The 12,603-nt window shown below is 41.0% G+C and overlaps 1 protein-coding gene across 1 annotated transcript in view; it reads right to left on the bottom strand.

Moving 5' to 3' along the window:
• Positions 1 to 2,334: 2,334 nt before the first annotated feature.
• Positions 2,335 to 12,603, bottom strand: part of PDXK (pyridoxal kinase) — a 53,707-nt gene continuing 43,438 nt past the window's right edge. Inside the window, exon 11 of the mRNA XM_074858446.1 lies at positions 2,335 to 12,588. Coding sequence (XP_074714547.1) covers positions 12,476 to 12,588 — 113 coding nt within the window. The 3' untranslated portion in view covers positions 2,335 to 12,475. The remainder of the gene's footprint in view (positions 12,589 to 12,603) is intronic.

Here is a 12,603-nt window from a genome sequence, read left to right as displayed (position 1 = left end):
AAAGCAAGGTCAGGCTTCACAGGAAGATTACAGAGATGTGGTTCATATATGCAGGGAGAAGACATGAAAGGCCAAAGCTCAATTAGAGTCGAAACTGGCCAGTGTTGTTTCAGATAGTAAGAAGGGCTTTTCTAAGTACATTAATAGCAAGAGGGGGTCTAAAGAAAACATTGGACTGATACTTGTAGAAGATGGTCATTTGACTAATAGGGATGAAGTAAAAGTAGAGGCATTCAGTGTATCTTTTGCCTCAGTCTTTAATAATATTGACAGACCTTGGGCTGAGTCAGAGGACCACGAATGCGAGAACAGTGACTTTCCATTTGTGGACACTGAAGTTCTAAGGGACCAGCTGTATCAGCTGAATGTGCACAAGTCCATGAGGCCTGATGGGATTCATCCCAGAGTACTGAAGGAGCTGGCAGGACCCCTCTCAATCATCTACCAAAGTTCTTGGGAGTCTGGGGTGGTCCTTGCTGACTGGAAGCTGGCCAATGTTATTACCTACAAAATGGGCGTGAGGGAAGACCCAGGGAACTACAGACCTGTTAGTCTAACCTCAGTTCCTGGAAAAATTGTGGAGAAGATCATACTGGGTACTACTGAAAGGCATTTAAAGAACAATGCAATCATCAGAGACAGTCAATATGGGTTCACAAAGGGAAAGTCCTGTTTAACTAATTTGATATCCTTCTATGATAAGGTCACTTGCCTAGTGGGTGAAGGGAAGGCAGTGGATGCAGTTTTTCTGGGTTTTAGTAAGGTTTTTATACTGTCCTGATACTGATCTTTCTGGACAAGTTGTCCAACTGTGGGATGAGCAGGTTCTGTGCTGTGTGAAGAACTGGCTGAAGGGCAGGGATCAAAGGGTTGTAGTGAATGGGGCTACATCTGGCTGGCAACCAGTTCCTCAGGGTTCAATTCTAGGGCCAGTTCTTTTCAATACCTTTATCAACAATCTGGATGAAGAGGTTGAATGCAGCATTATCAAGTTTGATGATGATACCAAACTGGGAGGTGCTGCTGACTCTCTTGAGGGACAAGAAGCCTTGCAGAGGGATCTAGATAGATTTGAGCATTGGGCAGTGATTAATGGGATGAAATATAACAAGTCCTATACCTAGGACAGAGCAACACTGGGCACAACTATAAAGTGGGAGAGGAGTAGCTGGAGGGCAGTCCTGCATCAAAGGATCTGCAGGAGCTGGTCAACAGCAGGCTCAGTAGGAGCCAGCAGTGTGCCCTGGCAGACATGAGGGCAAACTGCATCCTGGGGTGCATCAAACACAGTGTAACCAGCTGGTCAAAAGAGGTGATTATCCCACTGTATTCAGCGCTGGTGAGGCCTCACCTGGAGTACTGTGTGCAGTTCTGGGCCCCACAGTTCAACTTGGTCAGCCCTGAAGTGGTCAGGCAGTTGGACCAGATGACTGTTGTAGGTCCCTTCCAACTGAAATAGTCTAGTCTAGTCTCCTATTTTGTTCTGTCCTGTGATGATGGATGTACTCAGATCATTAGCAGGGGGACACTTTGATCATCCAAGAGCACACCTACACCTCGAATTCGCATTCACAAAGTGTCTGGATTAGCCATGTAAATATCATTGAATAAATCAAGGCTCACAACACATGATCAGGAAGGCATGTAGCTGCCATCATCTCTCTCCTCTTGGCCTGCTGTTCAACAGACCATTCAGGAGACCTAACTCAGTAGCAGCCGGCAGGCTGGTCCCCCTTCTGACACTGGCCTGAGATTTACTCCCCATTCTTACCACATAATTTACAAACAGTGAAACCTCAGTAACTGCAAACAGAGTCTATTTAAATATCTCAAATCCCCAGAGGAATCCAGCATGTTTTGCCTAACCTTATTCCTTGGTAAGGTTTTGAAATGTCCTGGCACAAGCAGGATTAAATACTTTCCTTCAGGGTTTTAGGCATACTTGACAATAATTATCTGAAATTACCCAGAGTTGCAGGAACTGGGGGGCAACTGACAGTTAATAGCCCATTAAGGCACTGCATCAGGGAGTGAGATTTCCTTGTGCGGGATTCCCAGGAGGAAAGCTCCAGCCAGGTGGCTACAGAGGCCACTGCCCCCTGCCACAGCTCCTGGAGATGGAAGGCAAGCAGAGGAGAGGTAACACGCAGCAGGTCGGGCACAAGGCTCAGCTCTGGGTAACTCACAGGAGGCATTTGTGAGAGGGGGCAAATGCCAGCATGCAAATGCCACAGTTATCACCTCTGGTAAAGCTGGGCTCTCCCATTTAACTGGGGAAAGAGAAACATCACCAAAGGAAAACCAAACCAAACCAAACCAAACCAAACCAAACCATTTAGGAAAGGAAATGTATTTTATTGAGAAAGAAAATTACATTTCACTTACACACCATGAAAATACTGAGTTGTGTGTTATTTTCATAAGAAGAGGTTAAGACTTTCACAAGAAAACCACATTCCTTATTACAGCGTTACTCCACGAGATGAGGCTCTGGTGGCATCTGCACTGGGCGTTTTCACTAAACAGTAGAGCAGGACTAAATGTGCTTTGGGAAAAAACCCTAAATATTGGCCTCTTCCAGATGCTACTCCCTGTTGAAGACATGGCACTCATTTTGTCAATATTGAATTATTTCTGAATTAGAGACAAATCTCAAATTTTCTCTGCTCACTTAGATCTTAGGCAAACTCATGGCTGCCCCCCCCCTCCACTTTTAACAATCTTGATTTGTATTTCCCATTCAGCCAGCTAAAAGCATATTAAAATGGCACACAGGCTGTCACACTCCCATCTTCCAGAAAGAAAACAATACTGAAAGGGAGACATTGCACTAACAATCACTAACAGCAAATGACAAGATCACTGGATGGTGGTAAATTCTCCCGCATTTCCTTCCATCGTCACATCTCCAGTTTTCTTCCCTAGCAAGGGAATTCACATATCGTGCATACTGCACATGTGAATATATGTGCTCTACTAAATGTAGGCCACGGGGCAGGAGTACTCATCCGATGGTGGTATCCCAACACCATGTGTCACAGGCATATCACAAGAAGCGTGCTGTGCTCCAAGCCAGCTGTGACAGGCTGTATCACATTGCTTGGCAAGGCATCTTCTGAAAATCCCTTGTGAACTAGAGACCTTTGGTATGGTAAAATTTAAAAATCTGTAGGCAAAAATAAATACTAATGCCACTTAAATTCCCAGATAACTTCCCTTATTTATTTATTTATTTACTTACTTATTTATGTGATTTCTTCCTTACTTAGAGGGGACAGGAAGGGAAAGAGCCAGATCTGGACAATTCCGACACCATGCAAGTGCTGTGAAAGCGGAGTTGAAACTTTCTCCAACTGGATCTTCCTACTATGTTCCCTAGTGAGGCAACTGCTTTATTCTATCCTATTTTCTACTCTGATAGGCACAAACATCACATAGATCATTAAGAACAGTCACATAAATCTTTTAGTACTATAATGTTTTTGTGATACAGGGGATGGGCTGGATTAGTAGCAAACTCGGATTACTAAATCTGCAGCTCTTCTTTCAAGTACTTAGCTGACAAAGGCTTATTTTCTTTACCACTAACAGTGCAGCTTTGCAGTTAGGTTCTGCTTACCCAGCATCTCACTGCCAGGAAAAGAGGCAACCCCATCCTCAACCATTTTGTCCAGCTGCATCTTCCCAACGCCTCCCTAGCAGCAGCACAACTGCCTGCCTGTTCCCAGGATGAGATGGTTAAGGCAACTAAAGAGGATGAAAACATGAGGGGTTTTGTCTGGATAAATTTCCCATTGGTTTTAGATCCTTCACTTCACTTATTATGGGGACAGGCAAGTACCAGGGCCAGCACAAGTGATGGGGGAGGAAGGTTAGGGCACAGTTTTATGGTGTCGCTGAGCTGGATAAGTTAGATCTATCATAGCAGCTGATAATTCTCTACCTTTCTTTTCCAAAGAACAAGAGCCTAGACTAAATCATCTCCATAATTCACTTTTAGAGTCTCTTGTTCTCCCTGGCCTACAGATGAAGTCTAGGGAAATTGCATGGCTAAACCAGGTTCCTAAAACAGGAATACCCCTGCTGCCTTACACCACAGCCAGGAAAGCAGCGTGCTGTTCATCATGCACTTTAAAGCTCTTACAGAGTTGTGCTAAACCAAAGCTTTGGCTTGGAACAACTCCTCCGCGTTTCCCCCAAGGGAGGGTGCAGGCAAAACAGTCACTCTGCCACCACAATGGGTATATTGCACCCACAGATCCCCAGGGGAGGAAAAGCCAGGCACAGTGAAGCATGCAAAACATAGCTGTTCCCTTCCGGAGCCTCTCTCCTCAACAATGCATTATTAATCTCGGTGATATTTTTCTTGCTAACTCAGCAAAGCAGAAGTACTTCTCTTTTAACAATACCCAGAACTCAGAAACTCTTGATAGAAAAACTTCTGATAAATTCCCCTCTACTTTTTGCAGTAGTGATTTATTCAGAAGCGTGGTGAGGATGCTGCCATGTTTCTTAAAAGAGACATAATAAATGATGTTCAGTTTTTCCAGATCACCAACTGCTGTGGTAGGAGCACAACATTCAGCAGAGGACCATAGTCCACAAACTGATTTATGTTGCACTTTATAGAAAACCCCAAAATGACAATCAAAAAAATAAATATATATATATATGGATGGTTGTGCTTTAGCCCTTGTCACCATAAGAAACAGACACTCAAGTAAGCATAGCAAGATGGAGAAATGATTTTCAAATATGCTAACAGCTTGCCTGTTGACTGAATGGGATTTTGTTGGTAACCCAACTCTTCTGAAAGCTAATATATTTATGAATTTAAATTCAGACCACCCTACTAAAATTCTTCACATTATTACAACTGACAAACTACACAGAAAAAAGATCTTTACTTTCTCCCATTTAGCCTATTCATCTATCTGTTGCATGCATCCAGCACAAGCTTATGAAGTTAGGTCGGCCAGGTTCATAAAACATGAATGTGCTAGTTTCGTTCCAGTCTCTTGGCTTGTCTGTTTATATGTTGCTGTTAAGCACCTGTAAGATTCCCCAGTCTTAATTAATTGAATCAACAAATCCCTCACTTATTTTTAACCTGCCCTAGATGTATTTCCTATTTCATTCCAATGCAAAATCTAAACTTCAGGCTTATGCCATAACTTACCTGATTTTATAATGGATAAGGTAGCAATATTTAGGGTTTTCTTTTTAAACAATGGTATCTACCATCCTATTGCCTCTCTCTACAATCAAGCGTACAAGCCTTACTGCAGAACGAATACAACTCGTGACCACCAACCAGAAAAATACACAAACACTACAAAAGCCTACAATGTCATTAGAAATTAAATAGCTTGCTATTACACAGAACTTCATTGTTTTTCTGGCATAAAAGTCAGTGAATTACTACATACGCCTGAAGGACAATCATTGAGATGTGTAAACATATAACAAGTCCACCTAATCAGTACAAAGCACCACACAAAGTTTAAGTACATAGAAAGTTTGCTCATAAATATTTCTTTGTTAACAATTCAGCACTAAAAAAATATTACTTAGAAAGGCATCTTTTATTAAGTTATTCAGTTTGTCCAGGGCTGGTGGGGTTGTACTATCCCTACTATATTACAGCCACCTGACTCTCTTTCCAAACCATTTTACTTTTCTGGAAGAAAAGGCTATGTGTGGCTGGGACCCAAAGCTTCAGCACAATCTATAAAAATATAATTCTTTAAGACCTTCTGCTCACATCCTGAAGGCCTACACAGCCAGCCCCCAAATTCTGTTTCCCATCCCCACCACATTGCAAATAAAGCTTCAACATACACACACACAGAGTACATATATTACACTCTTCTACACACAGATTTTTCTAAATAGCAATGCAACCACAAGGGCAATAGGTAAGGAGTACATGTGATTTCAGTGGTAACATATGGCACAGCCTTCTCATATTGCTGGTTTTCTCTATCTGAATAATGTGCTGCCTTATTCACTGCTCTGCAAATTGTGGTTTTATTACTATTATCTGCACTGTGGAGGCACTGAGTCAGGAATGCTTGCTTATTTAGGACCATACTTAGGAGCATCCCATCTGCCTCGAGGTCCATTGCTGCTGGAGCAGTAAAAGCACCAAACTGGTGGCTGGTGGCACTGGTTCGGTGGCACTGGTCACCTGGTCCTGGTTTCCTGGTGAAGCAGACGGGAGCATTCCTAGGCTGCTGAAAGCCAAATTGCGTTCTTCCCTTTTGGAAAATGTGAGAACTAGCTCGGGCTCTCCTGAAAAAGTGTGCTGACAATATCAGCTCCCTTGCATTCTGCATTCAACGCCCTTTGCCAGGAGCTTAGGGCACACTCCTCCAATTTCTGATTGAACCTCATGGATTTACCTTAAATCTGCTCCTGCATGCATGTATAAAGTCACTGCTTTACTTGTTTATTTAAAAGAGAAGAGCTATTTTTGGGGCTGCGATTGAACATCTCAAAGCTTAGTTTCCATGGTTGACATGTCTTTAACGGACGTGTTTTAGAAAGCTACAAAACTGTTCAGCAGTAGGCTCTCATTTACCAGAAGCCAATGCGTTTCATGAAGAACAGCTCTCCGAATAATCATATCCTGTGATTCTAAGAGGAGTTGAATGACTAGTCAATGAGGCAATAAGGCTGCAATGGGATATAAAAAAGGGGTTGTGTTTCCATTTATGAAGAAATAGTTTGGTTTCAGCGTGACCAAAATTTCTAACTTGTCTCAGCTTCTAAATGTACTCTTTAAATGGGCAAGGACCTTTACTCAGGACAGGTGGTTTTCTGTAGCATAAATATAAGCTAAACTTCTCCCATGGGCGTAACCATAATGATGTAGCACCTTCTCCAATAACCAGTGCTCCCATTAAACTGGATACCTGCTCCCTCCCTCTCGCAAAACACTGCCGTAAGCAGAGACGCTGTAGAGCACCAACAGAAGCACTTGTTCTGACATGCAGGAACAATTGTTTCCTACTGTATAGTCTTGTATGCTCTAACCTACACAGCAAGATAAAAATTCTGTGAAGGAAAGTGCAGCTAGATGGTGTACAAGAAAGAGACCCCAAAATGAGCTGTGGTTCTTATTCCAAGCCCTTCTTCCCACTGTGTATGCAGAAATAAAGAGCACAAGACAGAGAGGTCCTACGCATGCAAGTAAGAGGCATACAAGAGAAGTGGTGCAGAATGCCAGCAGTTGTCTTCCCATGAAACTTCTTAAAAAAAAAAAGACAAGGATGTTACTCACTTCCACACACCTACTATCTTACAAGGAGATGACTACAGTGCACAAATGTGCGCTCATCTATTTAACTACCCTTTCTCTATACTAGGATATAACTAAGGAAACCTTTAATTACATCCACTTTATTCAGCAAGACTATCAAACTGTTCCTGTTCTGTTTAATTCTGAAATGATTAACATATTCAAAAATAGGATCTAACAATATGTATGTGCACAGTATATTAAATGTAGATATTTTTATTACAATCTTCCTTGCCACATATTTTAAAATAAAATAAATCAATACAATCACCATAACAGTCTCAGACAACAAATGAACACCATCCAATCAAGACACAGTTTAAGATACTCAAAAAGGCAGTATAAGTAGCTGGAAACCTTGGTCCTCCGATTCTTTTGTATAACACATTGATTATAGATTTCTCCCGCTTATGATAATAATCAGCAAACAAACAGTAACATTAACAATTCATACTGCAGATTTCTTAAACGTTTATATTGAGCGTGAACAGCATTGGTTTTAGCACAATGTCTTTATGCATGTCTCCCAAAGAGGTACGTGAGAATTTTAAGCATGTAGAGAGACTAATCCAAGCTCAGAATAGAGTAGAACATTTGTAAACAACTTTTAGTCTCTCCTGCACGATGGCTCCGCAAATGAGTGCGCTTGCAGTAATCAAAATGGCTGACCACGTACACTGCAAAGATCATTCTAGAAAAAAGGGATTCAATACAAATTACTTCCAGTAAGCAGAAAGAAAGAATAGTGGGGAAGTTGACCGGACACAAACACAAAGCATTTACCGCTTCCATGAGTACACGTACTTAAACATTAGAAGTGTCCTCTGCTGCTAACTCCACACGTACACTCGGGAGTATGCGTGGCAGTGAAGTTAGCAGTCCCCAGCTGGACTGGGGGGTTACAGACACCTTTCATGCTGTTAGGATGGTCATGGAAGATTATCCATTAGTTATTGACTCTACTCTCTGAGCTAAAGTGCTTGTTCTTCTGTAATCATTTGGGACCTAAACTAGTTTAGACTAACCATTTTTCTTTACCTAAGGATCTGCAAGTGGATCAGGCAACCCTGATAAGTCTCCTCCAAGCCCTTAAATAAATAGTGGGCAACTGTCTAATACTGAGACACTTTCCAACTGCACCAGAAAGATAGTAGGAACTCAGAAATAGATATAGATATTATATGCAGGAGCAGAGGAGGAGATAAAAGATTGAACAGGACTGTGCTGAGTCTTTAATTTTATTCTGCAAACATTATGAAAAAGCACTGTGTAACTCTGAACAAATAAAAATGCATCCAAGTATTAAGTATGTATACCCTGACATTTAAAAATACCTGTTAGCCTGCTGTGACTACAAAATGTTAGCTACAGAATATATTTACAGATTATTTCTGATGTTTGTTCCTAGCAAGAGATGTTAAGCCCAATTCTTCACTGAAGACATAAACCTGACCTAATTTGTATCAGGCCAGTGGGAGTTTAAAACCGATATCACAGGAGCAGCTCCCAGGGCTTCAGCAGAAGCTAGCAGCCCATTGCTACAAAATCCAGAAAAATATGAACTTTTGCAAATTGAGCACATTAGTTTTTTGGGTTTTGTTTTTTTTTAATGTGGATATGTCACAGATTCTAAGGAATGTGTGAATTACTGAACTAATCTATTCTTTGAAGCAGTGAGAAAACATCACACCTGACAGGTATAAGCTGCTCCAAACATACCACTTTCTCTTTTACTGCAAGATCACAGTTGATTATGGTTTACAGATAAAACCTTGTTTGCAAGGTAGCTTTAAGTTTCATAAATTCCATGCTTCTTTATTTCAGAAAAAAACAGCCCTTGCCTTTCTCTCGTTCCCTTATGAAAGTCTATTTTTTTAAGTGGCAAAAAATTTGTGCTGTCTCACACTTACTAAAAGGGCTTTTCTGTAGTACATGCTTACAAGTAGGGCTTCTTCAACAGCAAATTTTGACAGTGTATACTTATTGCTGCTTAAAAAAAATTTAAAGGCCAATTTTGAGCTTCCTCTCCAGTTCTTCACATCGGGGGATCAACAGAACCACCTCAATTTTGCACTGCACTAGTGCAGGGATCGCCACCCTTAATTTGGCCCCAGGCAGCTCCCAAGCCAGGCCATGTCATGTGACTGGCGATGAAGCTAATGCTGGTGCAGAGGGTGCGGGGTAAGCCACAGCCCTGGCTAGAGGACACAGCGCACCAGGAGCCACCTCCCGACCCAGCTGAGATCTGTGCTGGAGCCATGGGACTGTAGACATCACATATCATTTACTGCATGTGAACTGCTCCTGGGATTCATCTAATTCTTGCCAATCTGAGGGACACAGTAGAGGTCTCAAAGCTTGTCCATCTGAAGATTTTTGTATATGACCCACAGGAGCTGCAAAACTGGATACAGCTGGGTGAGGGTGTCAAGCATAATGTCACAAAGTTGACCATGGTATCTACAGGCAGGGAAGTTCAGTATGTTGATTCAATCTTCCCAAGAGGATGGTAGGGATTATAAAATTCACGTGGAAGTTTAAAAGATAAACTCATGTTTGGACTATGGCACGCAATACTTATTTAATCAATGCCAACTGTCTCAAAAAAGGCAACTGTATTCCTGGCACAACTGCCCAAGCAAAAAGCAGCTTATCTAAAAAGGGGGCAAATTATTAATACTGAGCTATTTCCTAGCTAGAAGTTTCTGTTTTAGGAAGAAAAAAAAATATTTGCATCAATCTGTAGATTTCTTTCTTGCAAAGAAAGGCAATTCATTGTACTTCACAGAATCACAGAATGGTCGAGGTTAGAAGGGACCTCTGGAGATTATCTAGTCCAACCCCACTGGGCAAGCAGGGTCAAGTACAGCAGGCTGCTCAGGACCATGTTCAGTCAGGTTTTGAATATCTCCAAGGATGGAGACCCCAGAACCTGTCTGGGCAACCCATGCCAGTGTTTGATCACCCTCACAGTGACTTATATTTTTTTAATGTTTAAATGGAATTTCATGTATCTCAGTTTGTGCCTATTGCCTGTTATCTCTTCATTGGGCACCACTGAGAAGAGCCTGGCTCCTTGTTCTTCACTGCTTCCCATCAGATATTTATACACACTGTTAAGATAGTTCATGTCTTTTTACATGTTGGATATCAGCCATGAGCTCATCTCTGTTACTGACTGCTAATTTTAGCAACTGTTCACATCACCAAAATTATTATTGCTAGAAATTTATTTCATGGCAGTGGTTACTAAAAACTGTGGCAGTAGAGTCACGTTTTGTAGGTCATTTCTGTGTATTTTTTCCCCCTTAAAATTCAAGTCATATGATTTTTTTTTTCCATTTTTAACGTCAAATACATGAGAGGAAATTAAATTAGTATTAGTTGTTGAGAGTGAAAGTCTGAAGTTTGCCTCACATTTACCGCAAAACGTGTTCATCTCTTAAATTTGATCTGCTTCGGAGATACTGAAAATGAGGGATTCCACAAACATACTAATTATGAAATCTTACTCTATGAAAAAAAGTCTATTCAGCTAAAAATTCACTTTAAGGATAAATTTCTCTTCTACTAGGTGAAACCAATTAACTTTTATAATGGAAGAAAATCCACAAAACTGGTGGGATAAGTGAAGACTTAGGTGGCCAAAGCACTCTCCAAACCAGCTCTTCTGGGGGCTCCCAATTTATGCAAGTGACACTATCAGTTAGGCAGGTGTGATAAGAAACATGCAGGAAAGGTATCTGGGAGATATCCAAGAGTGAGTTTCCTGAGCATACTCAGGTAATAATGAAAAACTCAGCCCTTTCCTCTAATGCAAACTGGCTTCATGCACTGCAAGCAGAAATGCAATTTTAACCTCCCTATGCCGTCTGAGACAAGTGAAGCTCATCAACTGAATTTGGATTTAACAACACACTAGACCTCATCTTGGGAAAGGCAAGAACCTCAGTCCCATACAGAAATCATACAGAAGTATGAGTGGTCACTCACTACCTGTCAGCATATCTGTCCTACTGGTATAATATGTGGCTGTGATGTATAGGATACCGAAATTATTAAGGATCCCATTTTGAAGCCTCATGAAGCAGAATTTTGAAAAAAGATGCATTAATAATAATGCATTTCTGTTACCTCTAATCAGCATAGGCTGCAGGGACTTACATTATGAACAAATTAATTTTGTGTGCTTCACTGCATTTGGTAAACATATGTAACTTACTAAACCTTACTAAACTAAAAATATTACTTTTACCACATTGTTTCATTGATAAGCCTGCCAATAGTGCTCACTAGTGTTAAGTGGAAGTACCCCATGTGGTTTGTAAATACCTCCACCCATGAAGTACAAACTAGGGTGGCCAGCTTTTAGGGTAAGAGCTGCTTTCTCTTTTGTCCTTACAGAATATTTGTCCTTAGTTAAAAACTAAACAAAGAATCAAACCCGGCCTTGGAGGTAGAACTATAAACTTCTAATCAGTGCTACTGAATAAAGATATTATTTTATTAATGAAGATGTTTCTGAAGCAGCTTTTGGAAGAAAATCATGTGGGTACCCACAGACATTAGAAATAAGCAGTCAGTACCTGCAAAAACTGAAACTGTGCAGCTGTTCATAGACAAGAAACAGGAGCAGTTATCAGTAACATGAATGACACCTCAAGGTCACTTAAACACCAAACATCTTCAAAGTACTCCTACACACAACCAGAACTTTGTGTGTAGTTTTAACCCTGCTTAGTTTCATACAGCTGAGATACTGAATACCAGAGTAGGTAACCAGATATCTCCAGGAAAAGGGAGTATGGAGCGAACTCCATTGGCACTAGATGCCATCTTGAAATATATTTTCCAGTCAGTCAAGCATTCCATTAGCAAATTCACATCTTTGGCAAGGCAGGAACATTGTACTCTCTTGCCCTGGGTAATTACACAGACCAAGTGAATTTGACAGCCATTTTGATACCTGGTAATATGCTTCAATGCACACTAACTGTTTTGTTTTTAAAACTGAGTAAGGCCAGCACATATGTTTGAGAGTGGATATCTGCCTATGCTGGGCACTATTTCATGAAAGTCAGGTTTCTGTCACAGATCTAAGGCAAATATTACAATTTACAGGAAAGAAATGAGGACATCAATACATTGTGCGTTATTGGAGACGTACAGCCTTTATAACACAGTGGCTTTCACTATGATCTCTGGGTTTTCTATGTCCTTTTTGCTTTGGACCATTCTCAGTTCCAGCTGGGCTGAGTTTGGTTTGTTTCCTTCTCCAGCTTGTGCTAAAAAAATGACAT

The sequence above is a fragment of the Strix uralensis genome, chromosome 2 (assembly GCF_047716275.1).
Source record: "Strix uralensis isolate ZFMK-TIS-50842 chromosome 2, bStrUra1, whole genome shotgun sequence".
Classification (NCBI taxonomy): Eukaryota; Metazoa; Chordata; class Aves; order Strigiformes; family Strigidae; genus Strix; species Strix uralensis.
The sequence above is the reverse complement of the archived record's forward strand: the minus strand, read 5'-3'. Positions and strand labels throughout refer to the sequence as shown.